General features: G+C 44.9%; 1 protein-coding gene across 4 annotated transcripts in view; it reads right to left on the bottom strand.

Moving 5' to 3' along the window:
- Daam1 (dishevelled associated activator of morphogenesis 1) overlaps window positions 1-23,900 on the bottom strand; it is a 157,172-nt gene that overhangs the window by 85,835 nt on the left and 47,437 nt on the right. For all 4 annotated transcript variants that reach the window (XM_051147270.1, XM_051147277.1, XM_051147263.1 and 1 more), the window contains exon 2: window positions 9,722-9,941. In XM_051147270.1, the coding sequence (XP_051003227.1) occupies window positions 9,722-9,904 (183 nt within the window). In that variant the 5' untranslated portion in view covers window positions 9,905-9,941. The remainder of the gene's footprint in view (window positions 1-9,721; window positions 9,942-23,900) is intronic.

Here is a 23,900-nt window from a genome sequence, read left to right as displayed (position 1 = left end):
TAACAGACCTTTCTAGCCTTTACTAGAACACATTTTAAAAAGTGAGGCAGGGGATAATTATAACGCTTTACTTTCATGTATGAAGCTGTCCAATAACAAACTTTAGAAAATCAAACACAAAAAGAAAAGTACACTTGAAAGCTTACCCAAAACCTACAATGTACAGAGATCAAACTAGCCCCCTGGCCTTTTAGCCCCTAAAACTGGCTTACTGGGGCTGAACACAGAGTGGCAAGTCAGTACAGAAGCTTGGCTATGTGTAATTTGCACCTGGGAGGAGCCCAAGGACCAATTAAGTGGTCAGGTCTTCAATTATGGTCCACAGGAAGCAGTTATATATTATTCAAGGTCTCTTTAGGTTTCATATTAATAGAACTGATCAGAACCAAAGAGATCTAAAGCTATTTTTCCAACAGCATCATTAATTCGTAGTTTTGGGGGTTTTTTTTGTTTTGTTTTGTTTTGTTTTGTTTTGTTTTGTTTTGTTTTGTTCTGAGACACTCTCACATAGCCCAAGGCTGACCACAAATTCCATGTTACAGGCAGAGTTGACCTGCCTCCATCTCTACAGGCCTGGGACAGGTGCCAGCACTCGGTCACTGTTTCAATTTAAAAAGAAACTGTTCCTGTTTCCCTCTACATCTTCCCACTCCATCTCTTCGATCTAACATTAGGAAGAATACAAAGAGGAATGGCCAACTAGACCAACACCACCATATCACACATGAAGTCAAAAATCTAAATTTAGTAATTCCAAGCCATTTAAAAATACTTGGAATGAGCTGGGAGTGGTGGCGAATGCCTTTAATCCCAGCACTTGGGAGGCAGAGGCTGGTGGGTCGCTGTGAGTTCAAAGCCAGTCTGGTAAACAAAGTGAGTCCAGGACAACCAAGGCTATACAGAGAAACCCTGTCTCAAAAAAGCAGAAAAACAAAACAAAACAAAAAAAAATCCCCAAAACTTGGAATGACCTTGGTAAGAGAAAATATCCACAATATTGGAAGGAATAGTCTTTCCCCAGGCTTTAGAGGACTAAAAAGAAACTTATAAAGCCACTTTGACCAGTCTAAGTGAGTACAAAGAAACACATAATGTCTACTGGGATGAAAATCTGCTGCCAGCCCTACTTTGATTTTTCGAAGCAACTCAATGTTCTGTTCAAAACACAATAGATACAGGCATATAAAACCACACAGATCAACCTTAGCCTGTACTATAAACCATCAGCCAGAGCAATTTGTTTATCAAGTTCTGAATTTGAGATCCTTTTTTTTGTCTCCTTTAAACCAACTGCACATTGCAGTAGCTCACACTAACTGCACAGGGATCTTAGCATGACACACACTTAAGTAAGTCTGCATCTACACCGCCACTTCCCTTTGTGATGTAATGCATATTATCATACTGGAGTGAAGCAGTTTTTTTCCTAAGAACTCCTCAAGTTAATTTATTCAAAAATGCAAAGTGTAATTGGAAGATCTACTCAACACTTTTTTTCTTCACTGTCAACTAATCATGTCCTTTAGCTAAGGACATTTTCTTTGGTGCTTATTTAGTCAAATGAAGACAGGCCTCGTGGAACTAGAACAATCTTAATACCAATTCCTTCATTTGTTTTTGGTCCTTGGCTTCTAGACAACTGAATACTTTGAAGCTATTCTAGATATAAAATCCTGATTTCCTCTGCTTGGTTACCAGAAATCCTTTGTGCTCTAATTAAAAAAACAATAGATCAAAACTATGACTCCTTACAACTCCATTTTCTCTTTTACCTGTTTAAAATTACATGTTCCTGCTACCCATTTTCCCCATCTTCCAATGGAGACAGGGAACTGAATAGCTCCTGTTTAAAAAAAACAACTTTCTATTCTTAGCCATTATTTTAGTACAAAGGCAGATTTTTAAAAAATAAGGAGCTAAAACACGATGAGCCTTCTCATTGATTCTGATGATAATTGAAGAATTTTGATATTAAAAGGAGCTTATAATAGTCCCAGTAATAAGAGAAAAGATTCCAACAGAAAACAAAACAAACTAAAACAACAACAACAACAACAACAACCTAATTCTCATTGCTAGAAGAACAAAATAATCTGTGGTCTCAGAAGCTTTCTTAAAAAAAATAAAATAAAACACACACACACATGCACACACACACACACACCAATTTAAGCAGAATGATCTATATAGGGGTATAATGCTAAAGCCTAGCTCCAGATGTAGGATACTACTCATTAAATTGCTGAGAGATCTCATACCCCACCCCCCACAACAAAACATCCCATTGTCATCTCTCTTGGTTGTTCACCAGAACATGATGGTAAGGCATTATTATTGAAAACACCATACAGTTGGGTTACAGAACATAGAGAAATTAATCTGGTATTCACTCAGAAGCTTTTTCCCTAATAGTTCACTTTTGTAGTGCCAAAAGATGTTATATAGGCTACCAAGGGAGAAAAGTCATCAATCGTCTTACCCAGCTATAACTCTGAGCTGTAATAATGACTGATCTGGGTAAAATATGCTCATTGATGCAACAGTGGCATGAATGCTACAGAAGTGACCAGATGCTTTCTGATTGGAAGGCCCACTGCACAGGGATGAACTCACAGCTAGTTCTGTACACCTGGCCAAGAACCCTTGGCTGAGAAGGACATAGGACTCACAGGAGAACCTACTAAACAGACATACATCAAACTGCCTTCTAAACTCTTCCTGTAAACCAATAGTGTAGCTTTCAATACTCATCAGAAAAGCTTATTTTTGCAGTGGACGGTAATTAATGCAGAGACTCAGAGAATAAGCAGTGGAGTGTTCAATCCTTACATGAGATAGCTATATCATATTCCCCACCCACATGGCTCAGCGAGCACAGCAAAGAAGCAGGCACAGAGACTATAAGAGTAAGACATTAGAGGTGTCTTTGCCGGGATTCTGTTGCTGTGATAAGGACCATGACCAAATCCAACTTGTGGAAGAATGGGTCTATTTCATCCTACAGTTCCAGATAACACCCCATCACTGAGGAAAATCAAAACAGGAACACAAGGCAGGAACTGAGGCAGAAGCCACCAAGGAGTGCTGCTTACTGGCTTACTCAGCTTGCTTTCTTATATACTACAGACCTGGCCCAGAAGTGGTACTGCCCCCAGTGGGCTAGAAACTCTCATATTGATCATTAGCCATGAAAATGCCCCACAGTCTCGCCCATAGGCCATTCTTATGAAGGCATTTTCTCAAATAAGACTCCCTCTTTGTAGGTATATCCAGGTTTGTGTCAAGTTGACAAACAACAACCACCATGTGAGGACTACTGCAAAACTATATTCTGGAACAACAGGGCTGCTGTGGTCACCTGCACAAGATCAGACCAGTCACAATCCCAGCACAGATGGGGTAGGGGCTCACAAAGCCCAGTCTCTAGCTGAGGATCTTTGACCATTGAAGGCTGTGGAGAAAGGAGAGTCGGCGCTCATCAGGGAAGAAGGCTGACCATGCCCCAGTGGATGGTCCTACACTCATACACACATGGACTGCAATGATTAGATCCAGTGGGTTAGGAGAAGAGGGCCTGGAGTTTAGAGAAGGGTGGAGTTTAGAGGAGGAAAATGGAGGAAAACTGGAGGGTGGACATGATGTACAAATGCATTGTACATATGTATGAAATTCTCAAAGAATGAATTAAAGGATCTGAAAGGTATTTTCTGAAATCAGATACAAATGCACATTAACAGAGAAAAGGGAGGGACTGAGCAATGCATATGCCAAAGAGCAGTGGTACTGGAAGAGAAACCCAGGATTTTATTCTAGGAAAATCTATCACAAAAATTGGGTCAATAAATCCTCTTTTCTCAGAAAAGGGTATTTGAGCCTGAGCCACCCCTTTCTTTTCACTGGGTCACATGTGACAGGAGGTGGCCCCTCTCGGCAGTGGGTCACACGTGACAGGGTTACACGTTTAGAGGCCTGTCTTCACTGCTCCAGAGCATCATCAAGGATAGTTTTTGTATCTCCTTGGGATCTAGCACAGACAGGCACTTACCACACACTCACATCAGAATAATCAATCTGTTGGTGAGAAACACATTGTCTGCTTAGTCTCAAAGAATTCCATTGAAAATATTTTAATACAAGTTACTTGAGCAAGACAACTCAAGAGCTGTGTGTCTAGTGCTTCCCAGATAAGTTAGATGAGATAGTCTAAGTCCTTTAGCTGCTTAGGGAATGAACACAGTTGCATCTAGTTTTAAAGCACTACTGCTGCCACGGATCAGTTACGGTCTTTCTTTTGATCTAGGCAAATAGTAAAGACTAGGAACTGGAGGTGGAGTAGAACAGGCAGGGGTAGAGAACAGGGGTACTGTACTCAGATGGCATAAAACACACGCACCCACTGATCACATATGCCAATGAATGACTTAGTTATAATAATCCACATGCATATACACTGTAGAACAGAACATACTGAAAAGCATGTGGGAAGGAATGAATAAAAACAAACGTTGGCAAAGGTGTAGGGAAACTGGGATGAACGGATGGATAGATAGATAGATAGATAGATAGATAGATAGATAGATAGATAGAGATACATTCAGGCAAAATGGCTTAGCAGAGTAAAGGCTCTTGCTCAACATGCCTAATGACCTGAGTTCAATTCCCAGAAATCACATAAAGATGGAACCTGACTTTACAGAGTTATCTTACGATTGCCATTATGTGTTGTATATGTAGCTGCATATACACATTGCACACTTTCTCTCACATATTAATAAATATTGATATAGATATATAATTTTAAGAAGAACCTGGAAGCTTCATAGGTTGCTGGTAGAAATGAAAGCTGCTGCAGTCACTTCAGAGCAGACTGACAGCTCACAAAGGTAAATACAGAGTCTCCCGGGCCCTAGCATTGCTGCTTGTGGGTCTGTGCCCATGAGCACCACATAGTTACATGCAAAAACTTCTATATGCATGTTTATAGCAGCATTCTTCATAATATCCTTAACTGGCAAAATAAAAATCCAAACTATCTATCAGTGTTGAATGGCTTCTTAAAATGTTATGTATCCTATGATGGACCGTTATTTGGCAAGAATTAGAAATGAAGAGTTGGCATCCATACAATGGAGGAGTCTTGAAATCATGTATTATGTAAGGATTCCAGTTACCAAGGTCTACCTGTTGTGATTACATTTGTTCAAACTGTCCAACAAAAACAAATTCTTCCAGACATAAAGGAGTTCAGCACCTGCTAGGGGATGGTGGGGCTCAGGGTAGAGGGGAAGTGAGGACCAGCGGATATGAGGGTTATTTATGCCTAGACTGGTTTTGGTGGTGACTGCACAAGTGTGAGTTTTGTGTGGGTGAACATGGCGAAAAAGTAAGTGTATTGTGAATAATACACTAAGAAGCAGTGAGCTGAAGGGACAGCAGGTGGGCTGGTGTAGCTCTGGGGTACAGCCCTTATCTACCAGATGCAAAGCCCTGACTTTGATCCCCAACAGCAGAAAGAAAACAATATGGGCCAGGTGTCTCCAATTCCTGTTGCCCTGTTTGTAGCCGGGGGATTGCTACAAGGCACACCTTTCTGGCTGTTTCACATGTTCAAACTCCTTCCCGGTTGTCTCATTAATGAGATGATAAGGCTGGCATACACAGTTCTGAAAGAAAGTCCTTTGCTATCAGTTTTTAGAAATGTCATGAGTGACTCATCAGACAGGATAAGGGAAAGTGGGCCTCACAATAACCCGCTCTGATGAGATGCTTTCTAGCAGATGCAGAGGGAAAGGGGCCAGCAAGGCAGGGCTCACACAGCAAGCAGATTAGCTTCCAAGAAAGGGGGGAAACTGGGTATTTGCTGAGAGTTGTATCCTCAGAAAAACCTTGAATCATCTCCCATCACTCCTGCTGCACTTGGTTGTAGACTATAACGCATCTCCTAGATGCCAGTCAGCCTTCCTTTCTTCCCTCTTTCCTCCCTCTTTCCTCTCTCTCTCTCCCTCTCTTCTCTCTCTTCCTCTCTCTCTCTCTCTCTCGCCTCCTCTCTCTCTCTCTCTCTCTCTCTCTCTCTCTCTCTCTCTTTCTCTTTCTCCTGTACTGGAGATTTAACCTAGGCCCTCTCATATGCTAATCCATACCACTGATATATATATATATATACACACAAAGCATTCAACTATTTATTTTAAGACAGGGTCTCATTAAGTTGCCCACGATAGCTTTGAACTTAGGGTCCTCTGGCCTCAACCTCCCAAGCTTGGAATTCAGTCCTGTAATACCAGGTCCAGCTAGGTGCCAGCATTTTGTGTTTGGTTTTTCTTGTTGTTTAGTTATGTTCTTTAATCTTTACATCAGCTCTCTCACTGAGGTGGTGAGATCCTCAATTTACAGAAAAGAAATCAAGCTCGAATTTAAATAGAACCTGCCTTGCAAGAACTTCCACTAGACTGCAGGCTGAGCAGGCGGCCAGCAGTGCATACTGAAGAGCCAGGCCCTCTCTGCCACCACCCTCTTCCTAGTATATGGGCATGGCAGGGTTACTTCTGTAGCACTCAGGAAAACCCAGAGAAGCCGCTGCCAGCAGCTTTGAGTCCACCTCTCTAGCCTCAGGCTTCCCCTGGCAATTGGAAGGATTTGTGGTCTAAGTCCCTAAAGTCAGAGGTAGACAAAAACCCATCGTCACTCACCAGGACAGACACAAACCTCAAGATAAGTTGTTTTCCAATGGTTTTGGCTTAAAGTTCTGGTTTGGCATCAGTTTTTTAACAACTAGCAGCTGTAGGCAATTTTCTCACACACAATAGAGACATCAATAAGCAGCGAGTGGAATTTTCTCCCTCTGAATGCAGAGAAGCAGTCTCCGAGATGGTACATGGAGTTGCCATTGCCAGCTTCTGGGAGGGTCTCAAGTGAGGAGTCTGACAGAACCTGCTGAAGGAAGCCCAAATGCTGGATATGAGGGGGTGCTAGCCCTCGACTGGCTCCACAGTCTACAAGGTCTTTAGCTGCCAGTGGCACACCTCTCCTCGGATACACATTCAGCTGTAAAACTCTGAGCAGGAAATAAAACCAAGCCACAGATGCACTGTTACTGCCCTTCTCCACAGGCAGCATGGCATACAACTCACAGCCCCTCCCTGGGAGAGAACTACCGATCTCGGTGACCTCAGCCTTGGCCACGTGACTAGTGGTGCCAACCCTTACAAAAGAATGACACTTTCTTAGCCCATGTTCTCTAGCATGTCCATGTGATGGGCACTGGCAATGAAACGTGGGCATCAGTGACGTGCTACGTGCAGGATAATGCTTAGAGCTGCTGCTGCTTCCTTTCCTCCTGGAAAGAAGGTGTCGCTGAGCAGAAGTGCAGCTGACCTGGGGAGAACACGCAGCGCTAATGCAGGGTGACACTTTGCTGTTGGGACCACTGAGGCATCACTGGCACAGCAGAAGCCAGCTGGAGAGACCTCCTGCCCTTCCTCCCAGCCTTTAATTCCCGTGGCAGATCACTTGCTTCTGAGAGTCTCCCCTGACCACATTTCTCACCACCTGCCATCACACACATGGTCCCTACAGAGGAACTTCGCACTGACTTTGCACCTCCTGATCGATCACCTCTGCTTCTATCAGCAACTAAACTGATCACATTTTTAAAAGCCAAGTTTACTGTGTGTGTGTGTGTGTGTGTGTGTGTGTGTGTGTGTGTGTGTGTGTGTTTTGTCTGGATTGAGACAGGGTTTCATGCATCCCAGGAGAGCCTCAAACTTGCTACAGAGCCTGGGATGACCTTGAATTTCTGATCCTCCTGAGTAATCACACCCAGTTTATGCAGTGCTGAGGACTAAATCCAGGTGTCATGGTTAATCCTCAGTGGCAGCTCATCAGGATTTAGACTCGCCATGGATACACAGGTCTGGGTATGTCAGTGAGGGTGTTTGCAAGAAGATTTACCTGAGCAGGCAAGACCCACCCTGAACGTGGGCAGCAGCACTCCGTGGGCTGCAGTCCTGGGCTGACTGATACAAAAGAGAAAAACGCTCATCTGTGTGTGCTTCCTGAGATCAGACACATGTGACTAGCGGCGGTGCCATACCCCTGCTGCCACCCTTTCCTGTCACTATGGACCGAAAGCACAGGGACTCTTTCTCCCTGAAGCTAGTTGCTCTGTATCAGGTTGGTCCCAGCGATGAGAAAAGTCATACAATCAGGGTATCATGTTTGCTAGGCAGGAACCTACCAACTGAACTATATCCCAAGCTGAGAGAGAGAGAGAGAGAGAGAGAGAGAGCGCACGCGTGTGTGCATGCCTATGTAGCTTAGGCTGGCTTGAGCTCACTGTGGGACAGAAGATGACCTTGAATTCCTATCTTTCCACCTCCATTTCTCAAGTGCTGGGACTACAAGCATGCCCCATCACAGCTGGTTTCAGCTTTTTATTTTGAGACCTAAAATAAAGTTCTTTATAAAGTAGAGAAGGGAAAGCAGATAAAATAGTCAATGTCATAAAGTATAAACATGCAATCATAAGCTATCTCTTTTTATCCTAATCAATTATGCTCAAAATAGGCTCGCTTCTTCCCTCAGGAGACCACAGCACAAGCCTCAGCTCCACAGACCCTCGTGCCAGCTGTCCTCCCCTTTCTGAATTCGCATTTGGAATAGCTGGAACAACACTGCTGGTCCCTGGCAAGCAGTGACACAGCCTACTTTCTGCTCTAAGAATCAAGCAAGAAACCACGTTCTCTAGCTCCTGCCACACTGAGAAATGGTCCACTGAGAATAAACCTTACTAGCAAATGCTGCCCTTGAGGATACGGCACTCCTGGGACTTCACTGGGTGTCTTTAAGAGGCAGGCGCTAGCCCCACCCGCTATGGCCAGCTCTGGCTTAGACATGCCATCAAATCTGAGAGGGGTTGTCCCTGCTACACTTTTCAGAAAATGGGACCAGAAAAATAACATGACTTTCTATACTTAAGTAGACAAACTCAGAGTAGTAAATTAATTGCTTCTCAGCCTTTTGCCTAAGATCAAGTACAGAGTAGTGACTTGAAGCAGGGCCTTGCTGATGTCTATGCTAGCTCTCTTTAAATTACGCCATAATGTCCTCTGACAGGAAGAGAAGAGTCCACTTGCACCTCTTGATGAACAGGTCCTACATCATCTCATTTGAGGACAGTAGGCCTCTACAGTGTGACGGTAGCTATAAAAAGGTTCCCACAGCAGCTGCTACTCCAATCCTATCATTAGTCTAAGTAATGATACTGCACTTAAGTACTAATGTCTTTCACCAAAGATCAAAGACAAGTGGGAAGCATGACTAATTTTCAAACAGCACTAATACTACACATTGGGAGTGGTGGGGGGTGAACACTGGGGCGTCCCAGAAGGTGTGAAGGAGTCATTTACACACGTAAGTATAGACCCAAGGGGAAATGAGGATGACTTAGAAGCAGCAAGTTAGATTGTACTACCTACCGCTATTTGAACACCAAACATTGAAATCCCTCTGCCTACCTGAAGCACCAACAAAACCCTTGGATGTAGAGTCATGTGACCCTTTTTAATACGCGCCCCCAACACACACACATACTCCTCATAGCTCAGTGAGGACACTGAGGGTTCACACAGAGAGCACGGCAAACCAAGCCAACCCACCCACTGCCTCTCCTCATCTCCCCTGGCTTATCAGTGACGAGGACAGCATGGACACTGGCACTCACCACAAGTTCACTGAACATGACGTCCAGCTCCTCCACAGGGGGCATGGGCAGTGCTGGCTCCATCGTCTGAAGGGCAAAGTTGCTATCATTCCGAAGCCGATACGTGATTTCTGGGTGGTCATTGTTTCGGAAACAGCAAAAGATAAATGAAATCCCCCGTCCACCTCTCTTCCTTGGGGCCATGGTTGAATTCTCTCCTAGGTCTTGATATTACTAAATTCTGTGAAGAGAAGACATGACATGGTTGAGTATGACAAACCAAAAAAAAGGAAGAAAAATCAAAGCTCAAAAGAGGGTCCCCTGTGCTTCTGGCAATGTGTGGACTCTCCAGCAAACAGGGAGGGCAGCGAATCCATGTCCTTCCACTCACTTGTTGAATGCTCCCTCAGGCCAACCATACAAACAGTGCAGCTGCAGCCACTGCCCCTGCGACACACTCTGAGCAGTCCAGCCAAAGGCCATGGTTGTTGAAACTCCTTTTCCTCAGTAATGACTGTTTTTAAAACTTCTTTTTGCAACAGACAGAAACGGCTATGGAAACCCACAACCTGCCAAAATGCAGAGTTGTGGAGCCAGATCCCAATGGACACATCTGCAAAACACTCCCACAGCCAAGGCTCGGGGAGCATTGCAGAACAGGGACTAGGAAACCAGAGGACTGGAGACTTGGCTGTGAGATGGCATCTCTTCATTACATCAGAAGCTACACCTACGCCAACATGACTGCCCAGATGTGAACCAGAATGACACTAATATACATGACAAACCGGATGGATAAATGCCCGTAAGGTCTCAACCCTACACAAAGAACTACAGGCAAGTGAGGAAAGCTGGAAGTGGAGGAGGTGGTCTTACTCGGGGAAGAGCTTACCAATTGGTCACCTAGTACAATATTATACGTACTCAACAGCTTATATTTAGAAATATACCTATACGAAAATACACATATGCATGCAATAACAATTAGTGGGAAATGAATTTGAAGAGCAGGAAGGGGTTTATGGGAGGTCTGGGGGGAGGAAAAGGAAAGGAGAAGGAATGTTGTAGTTATACCACAATCACAGACATAAACACTGACCATAGGGGATGGGAATAATAGCTTCTTTCTTCTTTGGTCTCTAGGAAATTCCATTATTCTTTTTTTCAAGTTAAAGCTTTATATTTTTTTCTTTCATTTGATTACTTATTGGGGGAGGGGCCTGTGTGTGTCACAGTGCATATGTGGAGTCTGGGGACAATTTGAGGGAGTTAGTTCTGTCCTTCTAACATGCAGGTTCATGGCATTGAACTCAGGTCATCAGGCTTGGTGGCAAGTGCCTTAACCTGCTGAGCTATCTTATCAGCCCTCATGCATCATCCTTTAAAGTCCTCTTTCAAGTTCTCCTCTGCCTCCCATAGGTTGAGTGAGGAATACTGAATAGTTCATCCGCCTGTCTGCCCTAGCACATGTGCAGGGTTAAGTTCTTTAAGCCTGTGTCTTTCTGTCAGATGGTGATAGCTCAAGCAGATAGCCTAAGATGCTTTGACTATTGCTAGAAACAGGAGTCACTCTGTACATGTTTATCGTAATTGAAGTTAATGACAGACCAAGAGCTACAGGGATTAGAGCTTTTCAAGCAGAAAGGCAAAAAGAGTCCACCAATAAGGGAAATACTGAAATTAATTAGAGCATGTTCACAACAGAATATTATTAATTCATTAAACAGACCAAGGCATCCAAATAAGTAAGTTAGAAAGAAAGAAAGAAAGAAAGAAAGAAACTAAGAAAGAAAGAAATTTGAACTATTTCCAAGTGATACAATCAGGTGAAAACCCATGTCCCAAATGCTATCGCAGTGTATATTAATAACAGTCTCACAGACAGGAAAGTAGGCAGTGGGAGGCTGGAAGGCAGCTCAGTGAGCCCAGAGCTTCCCCTAAAAGCCCAAGCCCAATTTGAAGCCCCAGCCCATGTAAAAGCAGCAGTGCAAACAGGTCTGTAATGCCAGCGTGCTCCTATCAGAAGGTAGGAAGCAGACAGGAGAAGTTATACACTTTCCACTGGCTAGCCCAGCATGTGTAACAGGGCACAAGAGACCTGTCTCAAGCAAGGTAGAAGGTGATAGAGGTCACCGCACTTTGGAGTTGTGGACAGGTGACGCACAGAGACCCTATAGAGCAGTGGCCCTCAACCTAAGCTGTAACTCTGTTTGTTTGTTTGTTTTTCGAGACAGGGTTTCTCTGTGTATCCTTGGCTGTCCTGGACTCACTTTGTAGAGCAGGCTGGCCTTGAACTCACAGTGATCCACCTGTCTCTGCCTCCAGAGTGCTGGGATTAAAGGCGTGCCACGCCCAACCAAGCTGTAACTCTTTAATATAGTTCTTCATGTTGTGGTGGCCCAACCATAAAGTTAGTTTGTTGCTACTTCATAACTGTATTCTTGCTACTGCTATGATTTGAACTGTAAATATCTGATATGCAGGGTATCTGATATGTGACCCCACAAAGGGGTCATGACCCAAAGGTTGAGAACCAATGCTATAAAGAATGCCAAGCCCCTCCCAGGGGAAGGGCAGCTGATTTCAGAGATGGAGTCAATGACACCATGATGACAATTCCTGACAAAGCAGTTTGTCCTCCCATACAGGGCTAGCAGATGGTAGGCACTTCCTAAAAGACAAGACAAGGCTAGCCGGGCGGTTGTGGTGGCGTACGCCTTTAATCCCAGCACTTGGGAGGCAGAGGCAGGTGGATCGCTGTGAGTTCAAGGCCAACCTGGTCTACAAAGTGAGTCCAAGACAGGCAAGGCTAATAACATAGAGAAACCCTGTCTCGAAAAACCAAAAAAAAAAAAAAGACAAGACAAGGCCCAAGGGAGTGGAGAAGGCCTGCATCTATCTATCCTTGAATTGATCTGGATGCTGGTATACAGAAATAGGTTCAGAGTTGTGTTTCAATTCCAAGGAGGAATTGAAAGCCAACAGATCACAGCTATGAGAGACACAGGCAGCTCTCTCTCTCCCTCTCTCTGTCTCTCTCTGTCTCCCTCTCTCTGTCTCCCTCTCTCTCCTCTCCTCCCTCTCCCTCTCTCTCTCTCTCTCTCTCTCTCTCTCTCTCTCTCTCTCTCTCTCTCTCTGTGAGTGGGGTGCAGGGGGTATGGGAAGGTATGAGGCAGTAATAAGGTAGAGGAAAGGAGACCGTGGCTGGCTGGCTCTGTTGTCTTCAAATCGGACTTTCCTCTTGGGAATGCCCAGGACAGTAACATGACCTAACAAACCCATCTTACAAAACTACTTGCAATTTAAAAGAGCATGCATAAGCTAGCCCCCACAAGCTGAGTCCCCACAATCTGCCACAGTTGCCTCTCCACCCAGCCACAGGTTACTGCGCCTGAAACATACTCACTGGTCATGTTGGCTTCTGCCTCAGGACTCTTGCACTAACAATGCTGGAGACTGGCATGTTTAGGTCTACATCTGTGCATGGATGAATCCTCATGGTAGACACCAGCACTTTCTCAAAGTGGAAACCCCTAGTGATTTGTCTACAGCAGTTATCTTTCCTACCCCATGCACCATCCTTCCATCCCAGGGGCAGTTCCTCATAGCAGTTGCCACTAGTTGAAATTATCCTGTGGTTACCTTATAAGCTAGTGAATACTTAAGGAATACTGAATTTTAATATCCAAACTAATTTTAAAGAGGCCTACTTCAAATTTTTTAAAAACTCTAGGGCATGAAGATGAAAGTTGGGCTCTTAAGTTTGGCCTATAAGGGTTTCAGTTTTTAAAGAACAAGACAGGATTGTGGTACTTAACAGTAGAAACACTTAAAATAGTTTTGGAGAGAAATTTGTTTGTTTGTTTCCTTAAGTTTCAAAAGTAAAACTCACTCTATGACCATGCAGCATCTCGCAAACCTCAGTGGGGACACTGCCACCAAGTTTTGCTGTTGTTGTTGTTTCTTCATTAACATTTTGGGTAAAAGCTTTTATACATGACTAAGGCTTACAAACACCTCTAGAGTTGAGCCCTTAGCTGCCTGAGGGGGTGAGGGGAGCCTGTATGGTTTCAGAGCATCTGCAACTCAAAAGTCCTTGGGCCATAAAGGGAGGGAGAAACGAGGCCCTGTTGGTTTTGAAATAAAGACATAGCTGGGGCACCACACCTCTCACTGAACTGGAACAAGGACCAAGCACTCCTTGGTTTAAGGTATACACACATGGTGTTATACAACACATACGCAGTACTTGGGAGTATGACAAATGTTTCTCAGGACCTGCTATGTCCTGATGAGTACCTAAGGATTCAGAAATGGGCACTTAGAGCCAGGGAACAGCAGTATATCAAATTACTACAACACAGGTAACATGGCATGCCCTGCTAGGAAGCTCCAGGGAAGCCAGCAATAAGAATCCAGGGCGAGTCTGGAAACCATCCTTGATGAGCACGCAGAGTCACAGCAGAGGGATGCAGAGCAGTCAGGCAGAGGGGACAGTGCAAGAACTTGTGAGGAGAAGCACATGAGGTTGTTAGGCATGAGCTGCCTGAGGCTGTCTAGTTACATCCTCAATTGCACATGGCAGAGCCCTGGGCTTTTGTTTCCTTGCTCAAAAGTCTGCTTATGGTTTCCTCACTACTATTCTGAATTGGCTTTCAGTGCTTCACACTGGATTTTAGCACAATTTCCCCAGGTTTCCTATTTTGTTATGGTATCACGGCCACTTTCCATGCCCCAAAATACCTTGTACTGCTACCGTTCTCTACCTAGGCTACACCTTTGCTCTTCATGACTGTTGTCAACCCCCCCCCACACACACACACACACCCTGCTGGCACAGTCTCCAGGGCACACGGACACTGAGGCACATGTGGGCTGATGGCACCGGAATCTGACTCAACATTTCATAAAGCGGCTTATCAAAGCCTTAAAACAGGTACACATTCTGACTAGTACTTCTGCTTCTGGGAATATATCCTTAAATGCTCAGAGACTCAAACAAAGACATTTACACACACACACACACACACACACACACACACACACACACACACACACACACACACACACTCCAAACCATTATCCAAAATACCCAATGAACAGGAGCATAAAATACATGATAATGATGGAAAATGATCTAAAAATATGTTATGATGGCACACAGATGGTGGATCAGCAGCCGCCCCTTTGCTAGAGGACATTTAATGACACATTCATAACTGCGGGTTTGCAATATCGCATTTTTATTTTAAAAATTCCTCATGTATAAGTTAAGAAGAGTGAGATTTATCAAAATATTAGCAGCAGTTGACTCTGTGATATGTGTGGATAGCACCTTGATGCTTCAAAATACAAAACTTCTAGAATGTCCCACATTGTTACAGTGAAGGCACAGTATTTTTAATATTAATGAAAGGTTTAAAAATAAAAATTAACTGATGTGAATATTTGCTAGCTTTGGAAGTGAGAAACGAGTGTTTTTAAAAGCCTATTAAAAATACTCAAAACAGATGCACTGGGTCCCAAGTTTCATCCCCAGCACTAAAAGAACAAAGAGGAAGAAGACAATACCCAAGGTTTGGAGATTCCTACAACCAGCCTTTCAGACAACCTGTGGGGAAGGACTACTTGGTTTCCCTGTAATTTGCTGCAAATGGATATTTTTTTAGTGATTTTTTTTAAAAATGTAATCACTTTACAGCCTGATCCCAGCCCCCTCCTCCTTTCCTCAGACACACACACACACACACACACACACACACACACACACACACACACCAATTGCAAATGGATATTTTATAATATATAGCACAACTATCTCAGCAACCTCAAATCTCTGTGGGAGTTTCCCTAGCTCAGAGCCCTGGGCTCTCACTTCCTTGCTTAAAAATCTGTTAATGATTCCTCACTTCATGGTTCTCCACCCCTTTGAGGGTCGCAAATCAGATATTTACATTGTAATTCATAACAGTAACAAAATTACAGTTATGAAGTAGCAACAAAATTATTTTACGGCCGAGGGTCACCACAACAAGAGGAACTGTGTTAAAGGGTCACGACATGAGGCAGGTTGAGGACCACTGTGCTAGCTAAGCTCATGTCCCGCACTACGCACAGGTAGGCAGCTGATGCACAGTAGGTCAAGAGAGTCAAGACTTAGCTCATTAACTGTAACTCTTGGTGTCTGTTCTTGGTATGAGTCAAAAGCACAGGAAGCGCAGTCTTTTTGGAAGCCAGGTCAGTGTCCTGAAGAGACTGTCCAGGTCAAGGTCTGTGTGGTTAGGTGGTGGGGTGGGCACAGTACTTAGACTTCTGGGTAATAAAGGCAAGAAAATGAAATCAATTGCAACACGGAAGGGGCAGCATCTGGAGGGTCTTCAGGTGCACACTCAGGCTTCAGGTTCAAGGCGTTTGGCTGCCTCCTCCAGACAGTCTTGCTAACTGCCCAGCTAGACCTGCCTGAATCCTCAGAGGAGTGCATGATGCCACAATGCACAGCTGACAAGTACAGTGACTGATGGTGTCGATCTTTCTTTCCTCTTTGAAGGAGTCAACCAGCTGAGGACAGATGCCCGAGGCACGTATTGCTTAACGCCTCACACACAAGACTGAGCGAACAATTTGGAAGGTGAACAAAGAAAGCAGTGGCTTTCCTCTGCATTTTCTCAGCTGGGTTACCTAAACTCAAGCTATACGACATTCTGTTTGTATTGAAGGGCCAGAAAATAGTGTTAGGACCTAAACCTCAGTCCAAAGCAGCTTTTAAATTTTAAAAGGAAAACACCACCTATGAACAGAAGAATATGAAGACATGAGCAATTCTAACAGGGGTGACTTGTTATGGAGTCTATGACAGGTCAGAACCTGATTGAAATAATTTCAGTATGGAGCACTAGTTGCTTTGAAAGGGAATTTATGCATAGGTTCAGGAAGACTCAAAGGTCAAGATTTCAGGCTAGTCCCTCAGTGGACCCACAGCTGATTAAATGCGCCTTTAAATTATGCATGATGCAGGGAGATAGCCGAGCTGTCCAACTGGCAGTCATTGCAAATACGCATTTGGAACGTCACTTTTCAGAGCCTCGCCCCTTAGATACAGATGAAAACAGGAAGTGAAAGCAATCATCCACTTGGCCTCTCAGAGGCAGGCTCCGCTTCCACAGGCCTCCTTCCACCTGGGGCCTTTCACCGAGCACAGATTCCAATAGCTGCCTTGCGCTCTCACCCATTACTTCTTCTCATTGCCTCTTGAAAGATGATACTGCGGATGCAGAAGCCAATTAAGAGGAGAAGCTTGAGGAAGACTTGGTTTGCTGGTAAAATAGGGATGTTCATTTGGAAAAATCTGGTGAACTGAGAGTGGGGCGTCAGGTGTGCAGAGAAGTCGGGGAAGTCGCTTGCGCAGTCAGGATGGACTCCAGTCCCGCCCTCCCCAACGTCAGGGTATTGGCCTTGGGCAGCCACCTTTCACCTCCCAACAGAATGATTCTAGTCGTTTCTTCTCTTTTTTCTCCCTGGCCCTTGGCTTACAGGCCAGGTGGTGGTAGAGCTTTCCTGCGTATGACCAGATAGCAAATACTGTAGACGTCACAGAAAAATTTGGCCTCTGTTACAAGTATTCAATGCTGCCATTTTCCCACGTAAGCAGCTACAGACATGTAAGAATGTTGAACGCAAGCTCTAATAAGACTCTACCCTAGAAAGTGAGCTGTGAATTTCATATAACTTTCGAACGTCCAGGGCTGGAGATATAATACAGTTGGTAAAGCCAGCCTAACATGCGCAGGACTCAGGGTTCCATGCCAGCAGCATGTAAAACAAGATCTGGGGTGCACATCTGTAGTTCTAGCACTGGGGAAGTACAGGCAGGAGGGTCAGAAGTTTCAGAACAAGGAACCACAATGTGGTGAATGCAAGACTAGTCAAGGATATATGAGACCTCTCTCTCAAAATAAATATTTTTTTTTAACCCCAAAGATGTTTTATCTTACCCACAAAGAGTATTTCTTAAACTTGTTTTCAACCACCAAGTCTGTGAAGACCATTCTTAGTTCACAGACTAAAGGAGCACATGGCACGCCCATGCAGGCCCTTGGGCTGCAAGCTGCAATGGCCGCCCTTTTACATCCAATGCATCCATTTAATCCACTGAGCTGTTGCAGATAGTGCTCAGGGACTAGCACAGGAACTTGGCTGATAGGTGACATTTAGCTAAGACCTAAAGGATAAAGTAAGAGCAAAGTGTCCATAGGAAGAATTCCAGGCAGGAGGAGTGTGTGCGTTGGCCTGGATCAGGGAGGAGACTGGCACATTTGAGTCAGAGAGAAGCCAGCGTGTGAGTAATGGGAGCTGGGAAAGGCAGAGGCCCAAATTCAAAGCGCTCACACACAGCAATGCCAACCCGGGCTGCCTCGACTCTCCTGCCCTCATTGCCCACTTCCCAAACTCTGCCTATGCTTAGGCCAACACATAAGTGGACACATGCCACCATAGGGTGAGTTGTACTGTGGAGCCCATACATTAGACTAAGCTATTTTCCTTCTTTAAACACACACAGACACACACACACACACACACACACACACACACACACACACACGCCAGCTTGCAGGAATTAGTTCTCTCTTCTGCCATGGGTTCCAGAGCTTGAACTTGGAGTCTTCAGTATCAGCAGCAAGCACCTTATCTTCTGAGCCATCTCAGAACGTGCTCCAATAGCAACACTTTTATGGGCCGTAAGCTTTCCAGGGGTATACATTCTTGCCACACTGTTGTACAATACATAACAGTGCTTTTTAAAAGTCTGTTTTTCCACTAGACTCAAGGATGCTGAGAGCAGAGACTAAATCTTGTTAGACCCTGATAGGCAGTATAGTCTCAATAAAGCCTTACTGAATGCAAAGCATAAATACCTAGGTGAGCAGATGTCTGACCTCCGAATTTCAGCCAGGTGACTCTGTTCTTCCCATAGCTGTCTTTGGATCTGGCTTTTTCTTTTTGTTTTTTACAATCACCAGAACATTTATAACCAACCAAAACACTGAGCAGTCCTCAGCCCCTACTCAGGCTGGTGCTTCTGTTGGTAGCTTCGCAGGTGGAACGCACCCTCAAGGTATTTGCAGTTTCCCTGGAGCAGAGCAAAAAGGTTTCTGGAAAAACTAACCAATCCCTACATTGGCAACTCATTCACAAACAGGCTTCATGGGAGCAGACTCACTGCAAAAACCTTTGGGTACATCCCCAAGTCCTCGAATGTAAAGAACAGTGTGCTTAGGAAAACATTCTTTTACTCAGTTATCCTCATCTGTATCCCCTGAACATGGCAGACAGAGCTGGAGACCAGAGAGAGCAGTGCTCTGGGAGTCCAGAGCCTACAGGGGTGGTTGGGGGAGGAGGCAGCAGGGGACTAGAAAGGGACATGTGGGTCCTGAAACCAGGAACCCGTGTGTCACATTTTGACTCCATTTTAATCAGATCAGCCTGAAAGAAAGGACAAATTCCACCGTGACAGCTGGGCCCTTAACCAGAAGGAACACTTTTCTAAGCTCAGCTTCTGGCACTCGGGCAGAGGAAGGAGTCACCTCTGGGACATCTCGATGCAATCCCTCTACAGCATTACACATGACTGTTGCTATGCTGCGCACAAGGAAGCAATTAGAGCTACTTAAGATACTGGAGCAGGTGCATTTTGCTTAGCAAAGGGTAAGAAATTCAATCCATCTGTGGTCTAGCTCAAAGTCAGAGTCATTTGTACTGCTCTTTAACTAAACAAGACCTCGGGATACAGTGACGGTCAGAAAATAAAAGCCAATTTTAGGGAACGTAGATGATGATGATTAAGGCTTTTTTTTTTTTTTTAATTGGCAAGGAGCTTCAAGTCTGCAAGAACATCATAGGACTTTTCCTTTGATTATGACAGTGACAACACAGGAAATATGTAACATTTGTTTTCCACTAAGCAAGACACAATGAGTATCCAATGTTTGGAGGGAAACATGAAGGTTCTAATGACAAAATTAAGTTTGCATTCATTGGTACACCGTTTTAATTGGTTCACTGGGGACTTTTGTCATGTGTTTTAAAGATGGCTGTCCATACCAAGGGAACCGATCTCTCACTGGCTATGTTCCCAAGGTTTTTCCATAACAGGCGTAGTTACACAGGAAACTAGAGCCTAGATATGCTGGGAGCAGGACAGGGGCAAGAGGCACATGGCTACTAGCCACTCACTCACCTCAGAGTCAACAGAGTTTCTGTGTGGTCCTCACAAGGTCAGTGGGGACCGTCTGCCCTTCTCTAGTTGTGGCACTGTAACCAGGACACAGTGCTTCATAGTAAATTCTCCAGCTAAACATCTCAACACCAAATTACAAGCATTTCTGTACAACAAATGGTCTCTGACATTTCTGAGGCAAACTGAGTTTAGGTCACATGCAGAGAGGGACAGGGACACATCTATATGTCTAGGGACCTTATGGGGAAGGGCTGGGACTCTCTCTGCATTTCAGCTGCCACCTCTCTTATTTTCAGAGCCTTTGTGCACATCACAGGGGTTCCCATGCAGCTTAGCTGCAGCAATGCAACTCAAGGTCTCTTATCAAGAAGACATGAAAGGGAAAGATCGCTTTGCTTCTCTCTCTGGGCTATCTCTCTCCTCTCACATTCCTCTTGTCTGGTCTCATTTCCCAAGCACACCAGAAGCCAAATGCCAAAGCATCATGGGATACAGTCAAAGGTTACAGACGCATCTGAAACCCTGCGACTTTCAACATCCTCTCCACCAGGAAACGGAAAGGGCGTTCCTCAGGACACCCAGTGGAGAGACAGCCCAGCCCTTCCCACACACTTGGTCCCAAAAGGATGTTCTAATGGGGCATGTCTTGGAGTGGCTCTGAGGAAATTCGCTCAGCAGCCAGTGCTCTCTCATCCAGTAACTTCTCTGATGCAAGAGGAAAACAAGGAGGGCATCCACGCCTACCCAAGCCTAACAACAGAGAAAACAGATTCCAAACATCAAAAAGGCAAGGAGCCCTGAAAACTAGCACTTCTATGTCCATTGGTCATCCAGACAGGCACAGGAATATAAAGCAAAAATCCAAACCTATGTTCTTCCTCCCGTAGTTCTTTCCTAAATGAAGGAGGAAGGGGCCCAAGCGCACTCCACAAATCCTCGGGCCAGACCAGGACTCGACCAGTAAGGACACATATTCTTAACTGTGTTTCCAAGTTCCTACCCCAGATCTGGCCAGGAACCCTGGCCCGTCCCTCACCACCTTTCTTGGGGAGGGCAGACAAGGACATCTCTAGATTTCCGCCCTGAAGAACTGGCATTTCTAGTGGTATGACTCAATATTTTAACCACAGGTTCACAGTGTAAATCCCTAAAGCCAACAGAACAGAGATCTCAGTGACGATGTCTGTATTGCTCACATGACAGAAACTAGCGTCTGGAAGCCAGGACAGCTCAATCATCTGGGAGAGGAGCCAAAACAGCAGTGTTGCTGGAGCTCCCTCCTCACCAGAGGAGTCGCAGCCTCACCACAGAGCTGCAGCACAGGGCAGCAGACCTGCTCCCAGCCAGGGAGCTAAGCTGATAAACAAATTGAAGATGAAGGCCAAAGGCGTGCACATAGTTTCCTCCCACTGGGTCCCTGTGCCCACAGCTTCTAAAAAGACCCACTTGAAGCCTGTGCAAAGAACCTCTAAAAGCGGGGGTTAAAAAAACATAAGCTAAGGCTTCCTGGCCAATTGTGTCACACCAAACCCTCGGTTGTCTAAGGGGCCAAGTTTTAGTCCTTAACAAGGATGTAGCGTCCTGATTCACCTCAGTGCTTTCAGGAAGAGCCCCGGGGGAAGAGGATTCGTCACTGGGGAAGGACGACAGCACACACGACAGCATGCACTGGTTCCTTCCGTGCTTTGGTATGTGGTTGATGGGCTGGCCTCCTGAGATCAGTCTTCACAGACCCCCGTCTATGGCTGCCTCTGACAGCAGCCCCAGTGGCCACACTGCAGGTACTTCAAGCTTAAGATCACCACATACAAGCAGACAAGCAGCAGTGTCTGCCACATAGAACACACCTGCTCTTCCAGAACGATGGCTGAGGAGACACTGTGAGGCAATCTTTTAAAGTCTTAGTATTGGAAATCATTCTGGCAAATTCTCAGGGAGAGGTTGAACAAATTACATATTATACATATGCTCTTTTCATGACAATGGTCTAAAACTTCAAAGTTTACTAGACAAAGCTATGCTGGAGACCCAGTGAGGCCGTAAGCCCTGGCCCGCTGGAGAAGTAACTTCCGTTCCAAGCCCTCACTGCCCTTAAGCTAGAAGCTGCCCAATCTTATCCCTTCTCAATATGATAACCAAAGTTTATCAAGACTACATAATCTATATTTCCGCACAGGCTTCCGCAGAGAAGAATGGCTACCAGAATTCTTGTGAAATTCACTAGACTGAAAATGGATGGAAGATTTGCCCAGAAGGCCTTTTACCTTTGTGTTTACAGAAAGCAAGTTTCAAAGCTCCCTTCTTTTTATGATCTGTTTTCACACCAAGTTACTTTAATGAGTGGATTTGCAAGGGCAAGAAACAGAGACGCTAGGCAGAGCACAGATTCTTGGTTACACTTAGCCTCCCCTGCAAGGGTCCCATTGTCCTCAGGGGTGTGGGCAACTGAGGTACAGGCAGGCCAGAAATTGTTACTTGGGTTCAAATTCTAACTTAACTACTTCTTACAGAACATTAGGAAAGGTATTTGTATTTCCTGATTCATTTTACCATCCAAAGAAATGTTGTCTCAATTTTTTACTTGAAAAAAAAAAAAGGTGAATCACAAGTATGATTTTATTATTAAAACCTGGTTAGGTAAAACCTTAAACACAAAATGAAGACAAACATTGAGATGGTCAGTGTCTGAAGAGCAACACAGGAAAAGCCTAAGCCCACAAAAGCTAGACCACCTGAGGTGTGAGCTTCCAAGGGCAAAATGAATAAATGGTGCAGTTTGCACTCACTAAAAGACTCAGTTGAGCTTGGTCCCTGTAGAAGATTCCTTCTTCTCTGTAGAGAAGCTCTCATAGGCACTGGACTGAAGACAGCGTGAGTGAGGTGTGATGCCTCCCTGCAGCCTTTAGTGTCCCCACATACACAGTGAGAACTGGTGCTTTCAACAAGCACATATGAGCAAGTAGGAATAAGATTAAAAAGTTGGAGAGAGAACTTGTATTTGGTAACCGCTGTCCTGTGGAAATAAGCTGGCCAAGCACTTCTCTGACATTTCTGTGCATAGCAGAAAACATTCCTCCAACGAAACCGCCTTCACCTCTACAGCATGCTGGTCATCGCTAAATCAGGAGCTCTGTAGGTTGGCCAGCTTAGCTGCTGACTGTGGGAAATTCCCTGAGGTTCAGAGGGCTGTGTGGAAAGGGGGTTAAAATGAAACTTTGCTACCTGCTGTGAAGAAGTCAAAAGTCGGCTCCTCCAACCCAACCACTTGCATAGAAACCATCACATACCACACCCAGTTGAGTCACTACAAGGAAACTGACATTGGCAACGCAGATCCCTTCCCTCCACAGTGTCCCCAGTCACTGACCTCATCTACTTACTATCCATTTTCTAAGTCTGAAGGCATCTCCCCTGCCTAGAAAAGTCTTTGCCGATTGATTGCCAAGACAGAAGTCTACTGTAAGCCCGCCACCTTCCAGAACCCAGCTTCACCAGAACTCATGCTTTTGCCTCAGAGGGGTCATTCTGAACATTGTGGATGTAGCCACCATGTGGGGTTACAGATGTGGAAAACGTTTGTGGGAAGCTACTAAGTATTTGGCTCTTCCTGGGATTCAAATTTTGGAGCAGAGAACACTGTTTTCCAGCCTCGGTCTTTCTACAACCCTACTTCTCAGGGGAGTTCATCTGGGGCAACATGGTGAACTCTGCACATGGCAGCTCCACACCTGTGTTTGGGCTTCTACTGAGATGAGCACACTGAGGCGAGGAACCACCCAGAAATCACAAGGGAGAAGACGCAGACACGGGACGAAATCAGAATTCCCTCCCAGAGAGCCACCCTGCCCGTCATAAAAATTCCACTTGCAAATTGTACATAATAAAACTTCAAAAGAGGTTTCAATTTTCATGCAAGCTGAAGTACAGAAATGGAGCAGCCCTGTGTGGGTGTGGCTGCGAAGGGTG

This window comes from Acomys russatus, chromosome 1 (genome assembly GCF_903995435.1).
Source record: "Acomys russatus chromosome 1, mAcoRus1.1, whole genome shotgun sequence".
Taxonomy (NCBI): domain Eukaryota; kingdom Metazoa; phylum Chordata; class Mammalia; order Rodentia; family Muridae; genus Acomys; species Acomys russatus.
This window is presented reverse-complemented; position numbering and strand designations above follow the sequence as displayed.